The following is a 21,231-nucleotide window of genomic DNA, read 5'->3' as shown; positions in this document are numbered from 1 at the left end:
ACGTGCGTGCACAATGCGGCCGTCTCCCTGGCACGAGTAGCGGCGGATAGGAGAAACTGAGCGGCGTTATGATGCGGCCACCTGTCGGGTTCAGCCTCGTGATGCCTTTGGGGACGCTCAGTTTTGTTGTGCGCCCATCAATCAAGCTGGAGTCAGATGTTCCCGTTTCTTGGTTGGGATTGTGGAGCAGACCAGAGTTTTTACAGACCGCTGTGCGTTTTTTCACTGGCAGCAGAACGACTCGTTCAGCTCATTAAACCACATCCTCACCAGCCAATGCATGCGAACGCTGCATGACAGTGAAGCAGTATCTGATTCTCAGGCCGATGAACGTCATTCCCAGTGATCAATCATTTTTTCCATAAAATACATGCTATATACATCCCAATACCTAATTTAATGTCTTCACATTTCAATTACAGCTCAACCAAACTCCAAAAACCCAGAAAAAATCTAATTATGACATGGAAGAAGAGAAAAGCAGGAAATATGCACATAATGCATAAATGCCTTCAGCCTTTTTATATACTTTGCTGTTGTTTTTCAGGTCACTCTGGGGACTTTTTTAAACTCTTCAGCTCATCTGATTATGTAAAACACTTGAAGCTGATGTAAGAAAAGCTGGTGTGGCTGTTCTGTGAGCTCCTTCAGGCCTCCTCCAGCGTGTTTCTGAGGTGGAGAACATCCTCTAATGGACTCTGAGATAACAACAGGCTCTATTCACAGCACACCTCCACATAAAAGCAACGTGCCGCTCTTGTCAGTCGTATCTGTAAATGGGATCGCAGATTAGCATTGCAAAAGGAGGCGGCGGCCAGAGCGTCCATTGTGAGCGTGGCCCTGCCGTCGGAGGAGGCGGCGCCCCCAACAAAGACGAGGGCGAGAGGAAGGAGGCGGCGATAAACTGGTGTTAAACAGAAAACTCCAACACGCTCGCCTCTTTCACAACCCGACGCAATGACATTTACTTATCGGGCTAAACAGCCTTCGAGCTGACCTTTCTGCTGCTTTGAATGACATCTGGATATTCTGACGGAATAATCGGCGACAGTGGAAGCACTGATCTGAGAGTCAGATATCGAGTCTTCAGACGTTTGACTGCTGACGGCTGACAAAGAGGCTGAAGGGCGCGCTGAGGAGGAGCAGAGCAGGGAGTCGTTCGGGGAAAATGTTTACCTCGCTGTCAGGACGTGGAAAAGTGTTTACAGTGACTCCTCCACGGTGAGGATCACCCCTCGAGTCTCAAGATCTGAAACCTTAAATCGCAGGTATTAACCAGTATAAACCAGCATAAACCAGTAGAACTGAGAAGGAAAGTTCGTTCACACTGAAATATGAGCGACGAGCCCAAACTCTGTAGATGTTATATAGACGTTTTATTTTGGGTGAAAGCCCCACTTGGTTTCAGCTTCATCACATGACGATCTAGACCTCAGTAATGGATGGATTTATTCTCCTTTTACGGATTTAATGGCGGTGAATTTGAACTGACGGTACTTTACTATCAGTATCAAACCTTTGGATAACGATTTAAAACCTCTCTGAGAACTTTCGTGTTTAGAAAACTTCCCTTGATGACGGGGTTTGGTTTGAAGGCTTACCGGTGTACACAAAGCGTCCCGGAGCTCCTTTGCAGAACTGTTTGGACTTGTAGGACAGCGTGACCTCCACGACCCCTGGGATGTGGCGAGGGGGGGTCTGGACCCGGATGGCGTGAGGGGTGATCAGCTGGGTTACGAGAGACACAAAAACAGGACAAAATGTTCAAGCTGCGGTCTTTAAACCAGCCTGGCATCATGAGAAAAACTTTAAAATAATCAGGACGACTTTGAAACTCACGAAACAAAAAAACTGTCATCTTCTTCTAAACCTGAGCAGTTTCCAAATATAAAACAATAACACAAGTTTAAAAACCCAAAGAAGGCGGTAACAAGTCGTTAAAAGATCGATAAACATGTTTATTTGTCCCTGTTGGGAAAGTCAGCGGACATTCGTATACGCACATGAAAACAATCACGACATAAATCACACCATAAACAGAGACCTTCACCCTCCTCACATCTTAGGGACGATTAAGTGAGCCACCTGAACCTGCTCGAGTTCAAACGTTTGATGGCTCGAGGCGTAAAAGACAGTCTGGACCCGTTTTTTGTGAGTAAGGGGGACGGTAACCCTGTGCACATGGTTTAGTTTAGTGACTCCACACGTGGTCTCCGTCGGTGCTCTGTAAGCTTGACGGTGCAAGCTCGGAAAGTAAGACACGACAGTAAATGTCATCACAGCAAACACAGGAAGTTAGTGGGTGGTTAGTGCGTTTATAGAGTAACGTTTTATTTTTAGCAAACTTTAAAGAAATCTTAAAAGCGCTGCAAATTTGTGATTATCTCGCTGAGCTAAACAAGTCCAAGCTTTTATTTCCCACAGAGAATATTTTCTACAATAAACAGAAACTCTGGAAAAATCCCACCAGCTTTTTTTTCAGAGGGAAGGGGGTGATGTTAAGCTTCAGGCAAAAAGAAAAGGACTCTAATGAAGGCCTTTAACTTTTGAGGGATACTCAGATGTTTTCTCACTGACCTGCAAAGTAAATTTTCCCGTTTTTTAACCAAATCTCAGTCAAAGATGTGTCTTCAGCAGGTTTTTGCTGGGTTGGAATTTTGCAACACATGACGTGAAAATCTCCAAACAAGCTAATTTTCTGAGCCTCACATGTTGGAGAGTTTTTACTCAAACTACAGTAAAAATGATGGTTTTACATGTTTTTAATTTGCCCTCAGTCTGCGTCTGTAAATCCATCTCTGCATCTCAAACTTCTGCTTTTCTTCTTTGGAGCTTCGGCATCACGAACTTTGATCACACCCATCAGTTCTATCATCCGTATCGCCCTCAGATTTCTCCGCCTCTTCTACACGATAAATATTGAGTTTTACAAACAGCAGCTGATGTCTGGAACGATAACCGAGGAGCGGAACGAGAGCAGCCGATTCTTCTTCCTGTTAAAACTTTCTGAGTAAGAACGCGCCGACCGCCTGACTGGGATCTGGGTCAGCATGCAGTCTGTGTTCAGAGGGATGCTGGGCTTTGGAGTCCGTCTGCTTGCTGCCACACGACGCTGATCAAAGTCAGGAGCTCCGTCGGCGTGTGGAGGTGCATCTTCCCTCCTTCCCCGCCAGGTGTTCTGCTCTTCTGGACTCGCTTCAATATTTCATGGTGCACCGTATGCGCAGCTCCTCCTGCAGCTCAGCTCGCACTGAATCTGCATATTTTTGGGGACACGCAGACCTGCTGCAGACACAGACGCAGGTGTTTCTACGATACGAGCGTGTGTGTGTGTCTGTGCGTGTGTGAAAGATGAAGATGGAGAACATGATGTACGGTTTGTGCAGCTGTTCTCGGAGCGCAGGTTCTGTGCCAGAGTTATTTCTTCACTGCGATCAGCCTAAAAAAATGTCAGCGTGCCAAACACGGGGCCTTGAACAACCCGTTAAACCATTTAACGTGTGATATCTGAATAAGAGTCGTCTCACCTCGCTCCAGACCAGCATCGTGCCAAAGACGACCTGCAGGCCGTCGAAGAAGTTGTCCCCGATGAGGATGACGGTGGCGCCGCCGGTCGTCCAGCCTTCGCTCGGACTGATGGCTTTGATGCAGGGAGTGGCTGCTTCGGAAACATACAAACACATGACAGCAGCATGAGTGACAGTTGGGGTCGCACAGAGGTCAAGTAACAGACGACAGATCGTTTTAGAGAGCTCATTCAGCTAATGGGCCCATCAGCACCAGCTCCACACTTCTAGTCGGCGTTCGTCCCAGACGCCACGTTCAACCAAAGCAATCACAGCCTCACCTGACAACCTCAAGCCAACCGGTCACCAACCGGTCTGGGAATGTACTCGTGACCGGAGGTTTCCAGGGCTGGAGGTCTGCAGGCCTTTGTGACATAATTCATCTAAAACCTGTTACATTTTATCTGCCAGCTTAAACACTTTGGTTCAGACGTCCATCAAACTGTGTGAGTGTGTGTTCTTCCTGGAGAAATGCCCTTTGAAACGCGCTGCTTCCTGAAAATCAGGTCAGAATTCATCCTGCATCACATGCAGACCGACGTGAGATTCATACTTTCCGCGAGCAGGAAGAGAACGACGAGTCTGATGTAATATTTTCATCGTTGTTTAGATGTTTCATCTGGGGAAGGTAATGAAAAAGGCAACAAATCTTTAACAACCTTAAAGCTGTGACACTTCTTACACCCACAGAGAGCTTTCAGTCAGATTCAGTCTGTCACTCCCCCTCTAATACAAAATGCAAAATGATTGGTTTTTCCAACGCCACAGAGATCAATAAGGTTCTCCACATAAACAGTGTCTCCGTAATGACTAGACTGGTGTCCGGACTCGAGTCGAGTCGAGTCAGACAGGCGGACGGACGCAAAGCAAGCCGAGGCTCCGCAGCTTTACAACCTTTTCCCGGACCGAGAGCTGTTTTATTGGGAGGACGATCTGATATTCCAGTCAGAGCATGAACGAGTCTCTCATTGTTTATTATGTGATCTCATCTATAAAGCTGCATTCAAAGACTCGATTAAACATCCCAGTTACAATTTTCTCCATTATTATCAGCGCGGTAATGACTTTCTGCCAGCAGTTACTGGCAGTGTGAGCTCACTGAGAAAGCTCTGAGTGATTTAGATAAATCTCTTATTTTACATTTTATTTATACATCTGCATGAAGGCCCGACGCGAGCAGAGACATCCAGATTCTGCCGTCTTTACTGAAAAGTGATAAATAAATCAACCTGTGGACAAATTCGACATAAAACCAGCTTAAGGTGCCTCCAGATCTGACAGAGAAGCACAGAAACCACCTTAAAGGACGAACACGTCAGGCATCTGTAATGGCTAAAATGCTAAAAACCCTGTTGGCAGGTTTAACACCACGTAACACCACGTGTGGCGTATCTGACGTGTATGTCATCACTGTGAGGTTTTTTTTAACCCTACATCTTGCTAAATGCTTTACTATGTTTACAACAATCAAATTGTGACAAATAAACTGCACAAGAATGTCGAATGTAGCAAAAATTAAACAAATTTAAAATCATGTAAGTAAACGCATATTTTTTGTTTTTTTTTGTCAGAAGGCTGAATAAACATTCAGTTTACACTCAGGCTTTAAAGGGTAATAACATCATTATTTACAAATTCACCCAATGCTAAAAGATTTGATTTGATTTTAAGATGTTTTTAAAGAACCTACAGTGGAGGGACTCCAGAGACAAAGCCTTCGGTTTCCATCCGTTAAATACTGATTATCAGTCTGGATTATTGGCTTTGAGTAATCCAGGTTGGAAACAAACGTGTCTTTCTTAAAACAGACCAGCGCCTCCCTAAATCAGGAGGAAATGTTTCGGCTTCATCTCCAGTTTCCAGGCAAATCTCTGGATGTGTCAAGTTTCTAAGCAGGAAGCTGAAAGACTGAACTGATATTTAAGGACGCTGCTGTGGGGACCACACTTCAGGATGCTTGTTGCCCTTCTAAGGCTGCAGCACTAACTTCTTCCAGATGAAAAGACTCGGCTCGGCCTCCCCAGCCCCTGAAGCCGCTGCAGAGGGCCGCGGCTGTTTGCCGCTCCGAGGACTCGATTGTCACCTCCTTATTAATTTCCCCCTTTTGTCACAGCAGTAAACAAACAGTCCAGCGGGTGTGAAGGGGGGGTTGTGCTGGAAGGGGAACGACGGGGGGTTCAAATCAAATGAACAGAACACAAAGACGAGGAGCAGGCGGTGGAAAGTTTTATCGAGGAGATGGGAGGCTGAGAGCTGGTGACAAAGGCGGGAGCAGATGTTGGGGCTTTTATCGTCTCTGAAAACATCCCAGGCTGGATGAGATGAAAGGCCTCGAGCTTCCCTCCGTGGGCTGAGATACAGGACCGGCTGGTAAACAACGATCCCCTTTTGGCCCCTGCAGGACGCCGTACAGTACACGCAGCATCCTCAGTGCAAAACACTTGTGCTCATGAATGTTTGACTGCTGATTTGATAAACTTTCCTAAATATCCCGAGGCACTTTCACAGGTGAGAAACACGAGGATCCCAGCCTGCTGAAGGCGCTGACAGATTAGTGTCAAGAAGCGTTTGTTTTAGAGCTCTGGACGTGCCACACGGTTGGAGACGGGCCTGCAGGACAGCACGCTCAGAAAAAGGGCAGCTGCTTCTTCTTTGATCGAGTAGCCTTATCTCGACTGAAATGCCCCGAGTGTGATAAACACCACCCACCTGGTGCTGCAAGTAGGTTAAACCAAACGTGACAATTACATAACCGGCTTTTGGAAAAGTCTCAGACTTTTTCAAAGTCAGAGGAAACGGCAAAGGGAGGCATCTGGGGGAGGGCACGGTGGATGTCTGGTGCCGAATTGTTTCAGGACTCTGCTGTGTGTGTCTCAGAGGGGCGGTGTTTGGCTAAAAGCACTAAATTATAAGTGCTGGCAGTCCATGCAGAAGTGTATTTATTCAAACTGCTTTCTTGATGCCCTGTAAGACCCGCCTGCTTCCAAGTGGGTTAAAACAAGTGAAGGAACGCCATCGCTCCTGGAAACACCTCAAACTTTAACGCAAGTCGAGGGAAACTTCAGAGCGATGTGGTTTGGGAGGTGTCAGAGGACTTTTTACTGTTTAAGGAGGAAGAGCGGCGTAAGAAAGCCGGTTTGTTGACTTTTCTGTCACCGACAGTCACCTGACACTTCCAGCGCCCCGTACGGTGAGCCCCACGAGTTTGGCGTTCAAAGTGAGTTTTAACAAGTGAAGGAGTTACACCATCTCTCCTGGCAAAGCCTCACATCTTTAACAGAGTCGAGGGAAACAGCAAAGTGAGGTAGTTTGATGTATGAGAGAGGAAACGCACTGGCTGCCTGCTCTGAAAAAACCTCAGGCTTTCTGTTACCCAGACGAGTGGGCTTTGCCAAATGGGACAAGACAAAGTGCCTAAAGAGCTTTAGACAGTAACAGGAAGTTAATGTGAACCCGTTCAGGTTGACTTGTAGGACTTGCAGGTAACCCCACCCACCTGCTGCTCCAAGGCCTAAAACTTAAACCAGGACAAGGAAGTAAAAGGAAAACAGGTTTTTGATTTGTTCCAACTGACTCGTGTCAAAATGCTCTGACAGAATATAACAGAATGTGATTGGTGGGCTTCCTCGGTGAGCACATATGAAATATGTTTTACTGATTCTGCCCAGAAAACCTGCTACAGCTTTGGTTAAGCCCCTCCCTCCTGGCACTCCAAGTAGGTCAAATCAAGCGAGAGCCTTATGTCATCGGGTTTTATTAGAGTGGGGACAGGGCAAAGTGGCGTTAAAGTTTACAACTTCAGAGGAAATGTTGCCGCTGAGCTCCAGCTCTCAGAGTCGAGTTTCACTGTGTGAAGTTTATACGCGGATGATGCATTTTATTTGGTCGCTGTGGAAGGTGGAAGGTGGAAGAACGGAGCGTTTGTTCGCCGTCCCCCGGAGGAACACAACGTCCAGCAGGACACTGAGCCGGCAGAGTGCTTCATACAGGCCTGACGTTTCACTTAATAAACAGCAGGTTTCTCTCTGTAACAACAACCAAACGTGAAGCAGGAAGACCAGATTAACCTGTGAGCTGCTTATCCTCTCACCTTGTTCCAAAGAGCCAGAAACCTGCAGTCTGCTGGGGAAACCGATCCCAACCTCAGAGTTTTTTGTACTTCTTTTAACAGCTGCGGTCCATTACTGACTGAACACAACTGCAGCTGAACCTTCTACACATCTTCTGATCGACATGACCTACAGAATGAGTCCTACAAGTCCTACAAACTTCTGACAAAAGCTTATGACTCTGTCTTTACTCTACCTCAACAAAAAAATCCAAACCAGAACTTTGTACCCTGCTCAATAATTTGATCTGTTTGAGTCACATCTTACCTTCAGAGGGGTCCAGTCGTCGGGCACGGCGGCCATGTTTGGAGTTGTTGTGGACGAACATGTTGTCTGACACAGCCAGCACGTGACCATCCACGTTGACTGTAGTGGACACCACCACCTGTTGTGGACACACCTCTCAGGGTTATTTCGGATTTTTAGTTTTTCATGAAAGATAACTGCTTCCTTGCTGGACTTTTACCTGGAACCTCCTCATGTCTCTCGGGTTTCCTGCATTTTTCAAACAGTTCTGATTGCACTTGAGGAAGAACTTCAGGAAGAATCTGAAAGATGTGTAGACAAAACAGGAAAAAAAGAGAGAAATACGATTAGTTTCATCTGAACTGCTGCTCAAAATGGAAGTGAACCAGAGCACAGGCACAGTTTGAGAATCAGAGGAAGCCGGGCTCAGTTAGACTCTGCAGGACGCTCATTTGCATCAGGAGTTTTACCAGCGTTAGTCCAAATAAACTTATATGGTTACGTAAAATGTTAAACCGCATGCAGAAGCTAAAATCACACACATTTATTTAACAACCGCACAGATTTGCTACGTCTTCCTGTGAAAGGCTGAGAGGACGGAGCCTGTCTCAGGGCTGAATGTGTTGCTGTTTCTTCGTGTCAGGTCACATATCGCCTCTTTATCTGAGCAGCAGATAAAATTACAATTCTGCAGCGGCGTCTTGATAAAGGCGGTCGACACTTCCTGCAGACTTATGGCGTCTCATTAGGGCCCGCCTTTTGATTTTCCCTCCTGCGCGCCCGATCTCTCGCTCGCTGCGCGTTGATTTACGGCGATTTTTACGGCAGCAGAGGAGTATTGATTGGGAATGGATATCAATGAGGATGGGCGGTAATAACCAGCAGCTTTGGAGGAGGACGGTGAGGGGAGGGGGAGGGGGGTCAGAATGGATTGCCACCTTAATGCATTTCCCACTGCCTTGTAATCTGTGCACATCCATCTCTCGGACCATAAGCCCCTCCACCCCGTTCTCATGGTGCGCTTCCTTTTTAATTGCCACATTATCACAATAATAATCCGGGCAGTTAACAAGCGGCAAGGTCGCAGACAGACATGTCACATTAACCAGGGGATAACCTCGGCAGAATACCCACACCCCATCTTTTTCACCTCCTCCTCCTTATTCTGCTGCCTTAGCAAAGCATGCTGGGAGTGCATGAGGAGCGGTGGGGGTGCGGGAGCGGATATAAATGGGGGCTCTGCGAGGTCGGCATCGATTTCCACCTTAATAAGACAGTAACAATATCTTTAAAAACACACAGCGGGCGCTCAGCCTGTTTCACTGTTCTGTGCAGTCTGACGGCGTTTTTACACTTCTAATCAAATTTGGACCAAAAACGTTGTTTAGTTGCTCGTTAATGATGGAACTAAGACATATTTGATAAAACTTTATCAGTGGATGGATGCTAGAGGCTGTTTGTACTCGCAGGACTTCCACCTTAACCCCTGACTCTCGATAATTACGTTTTTAAAGCGTAAACACTCTTAAACTCGACCCCTTTTCATTAAAATCTTTCATGTTTTTACATCTTAAAACAGCCGTTTCACCCAGAGGGGACTTCTTCCCCCTCATCCGGTTTATTTCAAAAGCTTTGTCCTTTTTTATTTACTTTATAACGGCCCCCATTAGATACAGCGATACAGCAGCTTTACTACGAATACCACAAAACACTTAATGTGACAATGCACGACAGAAACACGAGACGTAGAAACTGAACAAGATCCAGAATCCGAGCGGAGACGAGCGCCACGGCAGCTGCACCGTAACAGCTCGTAATGACATAAGATTCCAACATAAACTTTGATTACTGAAGCACACACTCTTTAACCACCGCTCCTTTTATTCATTTCTACCTGTGTTCACAAACCCTGCAAAAACATGTCACACATTTTTGCGCAACAAGTCAGATTTGTATAAATAAATGTGCTGTGTGCTCCTTTAAGCATGCTTCAAATACTTTTAAAATTGAGATGTTTCTCAAAGATATTTCAAAGCTTCGAGATTGGATTTAAAATCTGTTCACCATGGAGATATATAACATCTGTATGTTGCTCATATAAATTATTTGTGTCCCTAGATTTAACAGACAAATGATATTTCTGTAAGAAAGCAAAGGTCCGTTTCCTCTTGTTGTAAACTCAGTTATGCGCGTGTTGCAGAAGGATTTCACACGGCTGCTTACTGCCTGCACGCTGTCCTAAAGTAGTGTTTTGGTACTTGATCTTCATCAGGAAGTGCCTGCACTCTTGCAGCCAATCACATTCCTCAGATGAACAGCAAATATCATTTACGTGTAGATAATAAATAAAGTCAGAAATAGAAACACTTTACATGGAAACAATCAAATGTATTCCTCAAAATTTGGGGGTGAACTGAGCCTTTAAAGAGACACAGCGAGGAGGCAGAGGGAGGCGGCGAGATGGGCGGTGTGTGTGTGTGTGTGTGTGTGTGTATCGACTGAAAGCTGATCTGCTGCTCTGGAGGCTCTAATGCCCTTTATGGCAGTGAACAGAATAATATGGAGCTCCATTCAGATGATACTGAGTCCTTCAGAGAGCTGATATGGATCGATACGGATTGAATTAAAACGCAGCTGGAGACAAGACCAGGGGCTCACACACACACACACACACACACACACACACACACACACACCCACACCCACACACACAAACACACACACACACACAAACACACGCACACACACACACACACAAACACACACACACACACAAACACACACACACACACACACACACACCCACACACACACACACACACCCTCAGCCCATATACACAATGGAATACACACAATCATACAGTATATAATGTGTACACACCAACAATATTCCAGTGCAGGCACATCTATTTTCAACCACACTGGCACTTAAAGAACACACACACACACACACACACACACACACATTTTTAAAAAAAAATATCTGCACATGTCGACATACTGCACGCACTATTTTTTGTGTAAAATCAGAACAAAGGAAAGAGTCCAAATGTAAACGTAGAACGGCCACAACATTAAAACCACTAACAGCTCGGGCATCTGGTTACAGGTCAGCGTTCTGCTGATGTTGATACCCCCAACCACCACCCTCGCTGTTCTCCACCAGTGAATCAACGCGCCCCACATCATAAAAACTCCTGAGGAACCTCCCAGACCCTGACCGGATCTGCACAGGTGGACCGGCACGATCCCAGCCAGGTGTTTGAATTCTGGGAGTGGTTCTGCAGACAGGTGTGGCTAATTCAGGTCGTTCTCATTCTCAGGAAGCTGAATGACCCTCACCGGGGTGGAGGCACTGAAAGCTCTGTGGCTCTGACAAGTACAGTGGCCCACCAGTGGTTTAACCCACCAGGTTATATCATCAGTGCAACTGAGCTGTCAGCACTGTCCAACAGTCGGTGGATGTGGCTGTGCATACTATTTAATGTGTAAATCTGACCAGCAGGTTAAAGTAAAACTGAAAGAAACAGGGCATGAATCAGGGCTAATGAACCTCTTATGACACAGCTGCATCGTATCGGCCTCTGAAACAGGGCCATGGCCTCTTGGTGGCCCCGGGTTCTGCAGGTCGTGTCCAAGTTACACTAAAAGCACCTCGCACGTGGACATCACAGGCTTCTAGTTGCAGTCCTCTCCCAGTTTAACCAGCAGCCTCCCAGAGCTGTCGAGAGGGAGCGGCCCTTAAACGGCCCTAAAGAAGCCCCACAGGGCAGGTCCTGCAGTCGGAGCACACAGAGATACTAAAACTGACCTCGAGTTCCTACAGTGGAACTTACCTGCTTCCTGATTGGCAGTTAACCAGGCTGATACTCGCAGTACTCGAGTATTATAACCTGACATGGAGGAAGCAGTTTTCACCTGGATCGCTTCCTTTTACTTTTTTTTTCACTGAAACCAGCTGAAAGTCTGAGGATCAGGTCGACAGCACTGCAGGTGAGAGGACGAGGAGACAGTGAAGGAGCACCGCTCTCCTCCCTGAAAACTTATTAAAACACAATAAATAATGAAGCGAAGCGTGCAGGCGGAGCTCCGTCATTAGCCCGCCCGACTCCTTCTTCTACTCCTTCTCTGGCTCTTAAAAAGGAGGTAAAGATAATGAGAGAGACGGGGTCTGCTGGTGTAAGCTGTCACCTCATTACACCGACCGACAATCAATTACAGCAGGACGGAGAGCGGAGCGTAATGCAGCTCTGAAATCAGCGCTGCCCTTCAGGAGAGCAGTGCCTGGCAGGCGGCGTGGAGGGAATACACAACAGCAGTTGTGTTCAACATGATATTAAAGTCAAAAAAGATTTCCCCTCCTAAGAACTAAAACTAAATCACAAACCTGGTTCTCCCCTGTGGGAACGTTAAACACCATCCACCAGACCGTTCCCATTATCCCCGTCACACAGAGCGGCAGCACCCAGGAAACACACGGCTTTAAAGTGGACGTCAGGTTACATCACTGTGGATTCAGGTGGACGGGTAACAAAAGCATATATAAATGTTTCTGTGTCCTACCCTCCCGTTGCTTGAACCTTCTGTTTGCGAGGGGCAGCGAATCAGAAGAAAGCTGTTAAAAGGGGATTTTTTTTCTCACTTTGTGGTCTTTAAAACCATGTCGTGTCCTTTGGGCTCCTTTTTTGTCTCTTTGAAGCGAATTTATGTCTTTAAAGTCGGCCTGTGTGTGTCATCGTGGTCGTTTTGTTTGTCTTAAGTAATTTTGTGTCCTTTAAATTCTCTTTTTGATCCCGTTTTCTCTCTTTGTGGTTGTTTTGTGTCCTTTGGGATTTTGCCTCATTTTGTTTCTCTCTACGGTTATTTCAAGTCTATTTGAAGGCTTTCTTTGACCTTGTGTCTTTCCGTAAAGTCATTTTTTGTGTCTTTTTTAAGTCGTTTTATCTCTCTCTGCACTATTTCTTGTAGTTTTGTGTTTCTCCATCTCCATTTCTGGTTATTATTCAATTGTGTTTCATTGCTTTGCTTCCAGTTGCTCTTGTTTTCATCTCTTTGGATCCGTTTTACAGTTCAGTGTCGTTGTTTTGTGCGTCATTGTTGTCTTTGTAGTAATTTTTCTCCTTTTAAAGCCATTTTGTGGTTCTCCGCAGTTGTTTGATGATCTCAGTTTATATATATATACATATTCTGTTTTTGGTCACTTATTCATTAGTGTCTGGTTATTTCTAGTCATTTTCAGTCATCCTCGGCTGACCTCTGACCTCTAGGCCCTCCATGTTTATGTGGTAGCTGTAGAAAGTCCTGAAACCTTCCTGTGAGTGGTCGATCGCTGCTGAGGCCTTTAATTCTGAATGGAAGAAGGAAAGTGACCGCGGCTGGTGTAATTGTTCCAGTGGAGCGCCTTTAAAGCTAAATTAGCTCACATCGGGGGGAGCGTCGGTCTGACTTCAGCGTTTTCGCCGGCTACTCTAGATGATGTCAACCCCGACCACACCCAGTGCACTATGGGAAGCAATTATGTCAGGCTCAGATTACAAGGCCCTGATGAACACACACACAGTTCAAATGAACACACACACACTCTGAGGGCTGAGCAAGGATGCTCTCTCTCTCTCTCTCTCTCTCCCTCTCTCTCTCACACACACACACACGCGCACACACACACACACACACACAGCCCTCCCTGGAGTCTCTCACTTATTACGTTAGGCAAGAAAGAAAAAGAAAAAGAAAAAAAAATCAATATTTCAGCAGGAGTATTTTTAAAAGCTGCCGCGCTGCTGATCCTGCAGCCGCCGCCGCCGCTCGCCCTCACAGTTTGATGCTCTCTGTGAGAAGCCACCACGCCGCCTGCCGCTGCAAGTTACCACCTGACCGCCCGGCGAGTCTGGGCCAGCACGCTGCCGCCTTCGCCACCAGCTCCAGCTCATCTTACGGGTGACAAAACTGAAACGAAACACAAAGCCAAGCGTGGCGAGCCGGGCCGCCGGCGAGCTAACAGCAATCCGTCCTGGTTAACCCGCTAACCGCCTCGCCGTCACATCTCATTTGTTTGCAGCTAACGAACAAACCGTGGAGGATCTGCAGCTGAGAAACAAAAGCGAGAAAATAAAAATAAAAGAAGGAGAAGCTGGGAGGCAGCTTGAGCTACAAAAACATCAGAAGGAGAGGAAGAAGAAGGGCCGCCTCATTAGAAGGTCGAGTAAAGTCTAATATTGACTCTGCCGTGTTGTTGAAACACCCTCTTCAAATAATTACTGAGGAATTCAGATGATGCTCCTCTGCAGCTAATTAGGATATGAAACAAGAGCAGCTTCATGCCCATTACCATTACATGATGATTCACTGGCCTCAGCACCAGCCTCAGTGTGTGTGTGTGTGTGTGTGTCTTTGCTTTTGTCTGGCCTTATTACAGCACATGAGCGAGCGGTGTGTGTGTGTGTGTGTGTGTGGATGAGGGCCCTCCTTGGCTCTGCTACACGCCATCAATAATTCACAAGCCAAGATGGCAATTACAGGACCATGTACAATCAAACTAAATATTTGATGAGGCACTAAAACAGTCCCTGGAACAGATCTGCCTCTGTCTCACACACACGCACACACACACACACACGCACACACACACACACACACACACACGCACACACAAACACAGCCTCTCTACTGTCTATTGTCACAACACATTAGGTCCTCGGTCCCTTAGTCCCCAGACTTTGTCTTGACGCGCAAAAGCAGTTTATTCTGCTAAAAGAGCCTCGCGCAATTCATTTGTTCCGTCTGAAATATTGAGTGCCGCCATTATGCATTCTGGGAGGAGGCGGCAGGAGCGGCGGCGGAACGTCATCCGGCCGCCCCCTCTTCTTTTTTTTTTTCCTCCAAATGAAGCAGCAGTAAGAGAGGAGCACGTCACGTTAAATATGTGAACGTAATCAATCTGAATTGATCGAAATAATAAAAAAAGAAAGCGATGCTCCCACCCCCGCCTCTTCCTCCCCCTCTGTGACCGGAGGGAAGTTTTTCTTCATTTAAAAATAATGTGGCACAAAATCCATCGCTCCAAAAGGCTGGAAACATGATGACTCCATTGCAAGGATCAAAAGCCAAAATCTAAAAACACATGAAGGAGTTCATCTGCAGGGAGGAAGATTTTTCAGATGCTAATTGCTCTAAACTTCTCTGACTCTGATTTGGTTGTTACAACAGACCGGTAATGATATCTAAACATGAAACATGTCCACACTTTAGCTAACACTGTCCCAGCAATATCTTACACAACACTATACCATAAACCAGAAAACAGAATTTTACTTTATTTGAAATTTTGTAACTTTTATTTAACCAAAAAACGCTACTCTGAAATGATGCTAACATTTAGCTAAACCAAGCACTGCAAGAACTTTACCCAAAAAACTTTCACCTTATCTTAACTTTGAGGTAACACTAACCTGACATCTTTCAAACATTTTGCTAACAGTAAACTAAAATGTAATAGTAACCTTACTCTAACCTTATCCTCGCTGTGTAGTAGCTTTACCCAAAGCTTACTCTAAAATGATGCTAACATTAGCCTAAATGAAACGCTGTAACACATTTACCCAAGCCCTTTCCTCACGTTATCTTCACAGCAACTTAAAACAAATGTTATACGCTAACATTACAGTAAAAGTATTCTATTCTTACCCCCAACCTTATACTAACTTTATAATAAGCCAAAACCAAGTCTAATATCTTGCTAACTTATATAAAACATTATATTAACCATCCTTTAATATTATCCTAACCTTGTCGATTAATCATACTGCAGCAACATTATCCTAACCTTACCAAAACCTTATCCTAACAGGATACTGACCTTATAGGCTCACCAGACTAACTTTAGTCTAATCTTATCCAAACTTTGAAACAGCTTTTTCTAACATTGTTGACAACAAATATTACAATAACCTTAACATTAACCTTGTCATCCCATTAAGCTTACTAAACTAACCTTATTGTAACATTATATTAACTCCTTCATAACCTTGTTTCATTAGTCTCACTTTACTCATCCTAATTTCATATCAAAACATTTTTCAAGCAATACAGTCACAGTAACGTAAGCCAAACACTGCAATAACCTTATCATAACATTATCCTGCCCTTGTGAGTTTGTTTAACCATCATAATCCCGTAGTTTGAATCTAAAACTACAAAATATATTTAAAATATATTTAAATATATAATATATAAAATATATTTTAATACATTTTAAAATATATTTAAATATATTTAAAATGCACCATTTCTATGTAAAAGCCCATCAGTAAACAAGAACATGTGATTGGATCAAAGCGAGTATCTACAGCGCCCCCTAGTGTTTGGAGGCCTGTGGCGATAATAGAAGACACTATAATTTTTTTTTTTTTTTAACTTTTGTGACAGTAAACAGCTCAGAACGGATATTCGGAGGCCAGGATGTAAGAGGCTGAATAAGGCGTCTTGTTTGTACGGGAGTCATGTTGGAGCCAACGGGAACACAGCAGAGATGTTTTAACATGAAAGTGTTGTAGATTCTTCCTGTTCGTGTTCTGTTGTTTCCTGCTAGCTGGAGGTTAAATATGTGTGTGTGTGTGTGTGTGTGTGTGTGTGTGTGTACAAATGTTTTGGAGAGATGTTGTATATGTGCTGGAAAAAAAAAAACCCTGCTGAGTTCCTGGAGCACAGAGACAAACAGAACATCCCATAATTATTTCATACTGCCTGAGAGAGACAGACAGAGAGTAACCCAGTGTTTCTTTGCAGCATACACTCTGCAAAAACATCTCATATCTTGTCATATAAGAATAAGTCGTTTCACACAGCCATGTTTTCTTCACTTCAGATATGCACCATCTAACCTTATTCTAAGATTACACTAACAATATGTCAAGCCACACTAACTTCTAATTAAACCTAATGTTAAAATTATTATCTGGTGTGTTTGCAGAAACCAGCACTCTCCAGCTGCTCTCAAAGTTTTCTTGCAGCATCCACGAATGCAATGCTGGTCTAACAGCGAATAACTCAAAGTGTGAATCCAAACTAACTCACTGCAACACCAAAACTAAACAGAGTAAAAATACAGAACTAACTAACCAGTCACAGCACCAGTAGACTAAGAACGGCTGTGTTTTTATGAGGATAAATTCCACTTTTTGTGAATGGAGTCTGGTGAAGTGCAAAGGCTATCACCCACTTGAACTCATACTGATTCCTTTAGTTGTATAAAATCTTCTTAGGGGGCGGAGCCTAATGATTCCTGCTGCAGGAAACACAGCAGCTATGGTTCAGGACCTTATATAACCCCACTTCAAAGAAACTGAACTCTCTTTAACACCTTCAGTTTCCTGAAAGCTCCTGACTGGAAAACCAACTGCTTTTAAATATGAATTATGCTATTTTTGCATTTTATATATACATATAGTGTATTACCATTACACTAACCTGAAATTAACCTTACTCACACCTTATATTATAACCTGTAAGATTAAATTAACCTTATGGTAATATTATCCTAGCATCAAACTAACTGTACTCCAATCTTAAACCAGTTCTTCACCCACTGGTTTATTGACCTTGTGGGGATTCGGTCTTTGTCCCCATAAGAAAGCGAGAGTCCTTACATAGTGACCCAATGATCATGTCCCCACAACGACAGGAACACCAGCACATACTCACTTCTCCCACACTGAACTCAGGTTACTCCCCAGCTGTATTTTGGCAGCGTTGTCATGACGATCAGCATATTTGTCTCTGCAATCGAAAAATCATCTGTGTGACGCAACACTGCAGCCAGAGAGTGTGTGTGTGCGTGTGTGTGCGTGTGTGTGCGTGTGTGACATCAGGACATAAATATGAACTGGAAAAGTGAGAAATTCAGAGGAAAAACAACCACGTCCTCATAAGATGCACTATAGAGCGAAACGCAAGCATGAAATCTCACACACACCCATGTAAGCCTTTTTAACTCACACCCAGACACACAAACTTGGCACAAAACACACACTCAACATTTTAAAGCAAAAACTGTAACACTCAGGTTAAATCTAGACTCATCTGATCTGTGAGTTTTCCCTGTGAGACACTAAAATATGAGTGGATCTTACATTTTTCCCTGCATTGCAAACCCTCACCCGCAGCTAAACACGCAAAAATTCAATCAACGTCTAATTTTAATGTGAACGAATCGTCTATTTTTCAAATCGTAAAAACATGCAAATAAACATTCTAGATGTTGTTAAAAACAACAATGAAGTAAGCATTTAAACAAAAGATCTTTTGTTTAAAAACTTGTAATTTTTATTACTGTTATTTGAGTTAAAATGGGTCAAAACTAGATGGAGAGATAATAAGAAACCAAAGAGTAAAATTTTCTAACTACAATTAAATAAAGTTAAAACCGACTGAAATGCAGACGATGTACAAACATCAGTCATCATCTGCATGTTTCCATTAATTTGTCCACCCCAACACACCTACAAATCCAATCTAATCAACCTGCCTCTGCTCCTCCATGTATCCACACTGCGATATGGCCAACCCAGCGTCCCCCATCACCCAGATTCCCTCTGGGAACCCTGGGAGTTGTAGTTTACGGCATGACGAGCAGTACATTGCATGTGTACAGGTTTGTACCATATTGCTAGGCAGAGTGCACGTTGAGAGAACAGCTGCCACCAGATAAACATCCACAGACGACGCAAACAGTGAGAAATATGCAAGAACAGGTCTGGAAACCGTCTGGGAACCACCTGGAAGAAACTGGACACAACCTGGAAGTCTAGAAGCTGTTGGCTTTCTCATGGAGGTTACAATGAGGGGTCTGCTCTGCTAAATTAAAAAAAAAGAAATACTCTGTAGATTTAAACAGAGAGCCGCATTCTGTCTTTTTTGATATGAAAATATAATTGTTGGCTCTCAAACTGAAATCCATCAAACTCCAGGCAACCTTCAAGGGTCTTGCAGGGATTTCCAGTGGCAAAATAGAGTCATACATTATTTTACTTCTGCTAAAATGACCCCCACTAAAGTAACTCAAATTACATTATATTACAGTTTCCAAGCTCAAGAGAAGACTTTCCACTGAAAAACACTTTCAACCAATGGTGTAGCTTACCCTCTTATGCTACGTTAGCAATGCTATTTATCTCAGGTTTCAAGATTTATCGTTTATCAACAAATTTACTCAAATCTTGTCAATTTTGTTTTGTTGTTAAACTCTTTGCTAAGCACTGGAGAATGTGTTGCCAGTTATTTTCTTCTTACTTTTACATTGTTTTTTACGAAACGTCTCTTTGTACTTTTAGCTGAATTAGCCAGAGTTTTAGCCCTTTTAACTTTTTGATTTTTAACTTTTAAATATGCATTTTATTTATAAAGAAATAAAAAAATGTTTCAGGAATTTACATTTTACCATCTTAAAAAGCAATCTGTTGGGCACTTTTTTAGCAAAAGTTAGCATTTATTGAAAAGGTAAACGTTTAGCCAAAACTTAGCTTTAACAACGTCTTGATGCATGCTCAATCATCCAGGTAAGTAAATCCCGAAAAGTTGATTCTGTTCATCTGGAAATTGCTAAAGTAGGTTCGATTATTAGCCGGGGTAGCATTTTTCAAGCTTTTTTTGGGCCAAGGTAGTATTGCATTGTCGTGGGCATATTAACATTTTCTGGTCCTTTAACTTACCTCAACTTTAATTTACCCATGTTGGAGACTTCATATGCCTTGTTAGCATTAGTTAGCAAATTATTAAGAGGTTTTCCTTCCCTCAAATACATAAAAATAACTGCAAACAACAATACCTGAATTACTGTTTAAACACTGAAAAATGAGTAAATAAATAAATAGTAATAATAAATTGTTTTCTAAAATCAATAGGCCGGAGCAGCTTTGTATAGCTGACTTAATACTTGAATTTGCCAAGCTGGACAAAACAAAAGAAAACAGTTATATAAGTCACTTTAAAAGGTCAGACTTTGAGCTCTTTATTCCTTTTGTGTGGCTTTTGAGAAACTTTCAGCAGAATTTGGTCTGAAAACAAATTCCAGGAGGCCACAGTGGTTAAAATGGTTTAATAAAAAGGTCAGTAGCAGAAATCTTCACATTCAACACTCTGGGACTCTAACTAATCAATTCTGGGCCTCAATTCTAGCTTGTATGTTTATTTACTATGAACTACAACGATGAGCTTTAATTTTAAATGAAAAGCATGTATTTGGACTTCATGTGCTGTTATTTATTTTATGTTATATTTTGATTTTAGGTGTTCTAAATTATAATTCCAAGTATCTGTTTAAATCCAGCAGAATCTCTGGTATCACTACCATCATGTGAAATCCTCATAGCAGCAGTGTTGCACGTTTTTCAAGTTGGACTGAAGGATTTTTTTAATTCTCTCAGGGCCGAGAGGATCCTTCAACTTCTCATCTGATGAAATCCTCCTAAAACCCAGCAGATAAACTCCAAACTGCCTCAAGGTAAAAGTAAAAACAGAAAAAAAGGACTAATTTCTTTCCTGAAAAGTTTGACATTTTGCAGAGGTTTGACAAAAATTTCATCACAGCCAAAAAGGTTTGTGGCTAAAAGGTATCTCGGCAGCTGAACTCAGCAGCAGCATTTGAGTTAAAGCCTGCAAAGGTGAAGTCAGACCTCCAAATACCAAAGATCACATTATGAAAACATCAAGAAGACAGGATGTAAATCGCTGAAGTGAGGCTGACCTTCAGGGAAAACAAACTCCGTTTCCAGACATAAAAGCTCAATGAGTTCACGACCTGTGGACTCGTCTCTGACCCGAGAATCCCAAACTGATGCTTTCAGTTTGTTCTCATTACTCAGAGCTGCAAACAAGCAAAGTAATGGCCTCAAGGTTGATCAGCAGCAGTGGAAGGATGGCTGAAGAGGGCAACAGGGCATAGGTCCAGAGGAGGCTTGGCTTGAAATCAAATGAACAAAATGATTATCAAACCAAATAAAAACAGAGATCGAGGCAACAAGATTAGAAACTGCAGAAATGCAAAACTACTGCAAAGACACCGCAAACTTTACAGATGCAGACCATATTTCCTCAACACATTTTAGTATAAAGCATCACCTTGATTGGCTGGTTGAAATGAGTACATTTTGTACTCAACACTTCCTCTAACCTGTTTCACATTAAGAGCTTCCTTAACAGAGCTTTTATTGTGAAACATTTATTAGGCAAAGGCTGCATGAATTTATTCACTGAATTCACACTGCTTGTGGAAACACAGTAAAGAGATGTGAGACACAACTACACTTAGAGAAAGA

At 43.5% G+C, this 21,231-nt stretch overlaps 1 protein-coding gene across 5 annotated transcripts in view; it reads right to left on the bottom strand.

Annotated features, from left to right (window-relative positions):
- LOC100695038 (transcription factor COE3) overlaps positions 1-21,231 on the bottom strand; it is a 145,860-nt gene that overhangs the window by 40,945 nt on the left and 83,684 nt on the right. For 4 of the 5 annotated variants that reach the window (XM_003447623.5, XM_005453250.4, XM_025909787.1 and 1 more), the window contains exons 7-10: positions 8,142-8,223; positions 7,943-8,060; positions 3,528-3,661; positions 1,602-1,728 (exon numbers count right to left, since the gene is read on the bottom strand). In XM_003447623.5, coding sequence (XP_003447671.1) covers positions 1,602-1,728; positions 3,528-3,661; positions 7,943-8,060; positions 8,142-8,223 — 461 coding nt within the window. The remainder of the gene's footprint in view (positions 1-1,601; positions 1,729-3,527; positions 3,662-7,942; positions 8,061-8,141; positions 8,224-21,231) is intronic. The other variant, XM_005453249.4, reaches the window with a different exon arrangement.

This window comes from Oreochromis niloticus, linkage group LG2 (assembly GCF_001858045.2).
Source record: "Oreochromis niloticus isolate F11D_XX linkage group LG2, O_niloticus_UMD_NMBU, whole genome shotgun sequence".
Classification (NCBI taxonomy): Eukaryota; Metazoa; Chordata; class Actinopteri; order Cichliformes; family Cichlidae; genus Oreochromis; species Oreochromis niloticus.
This window is presented reverse-complemented; position numbering and strand designations above follow the sequence as displayed.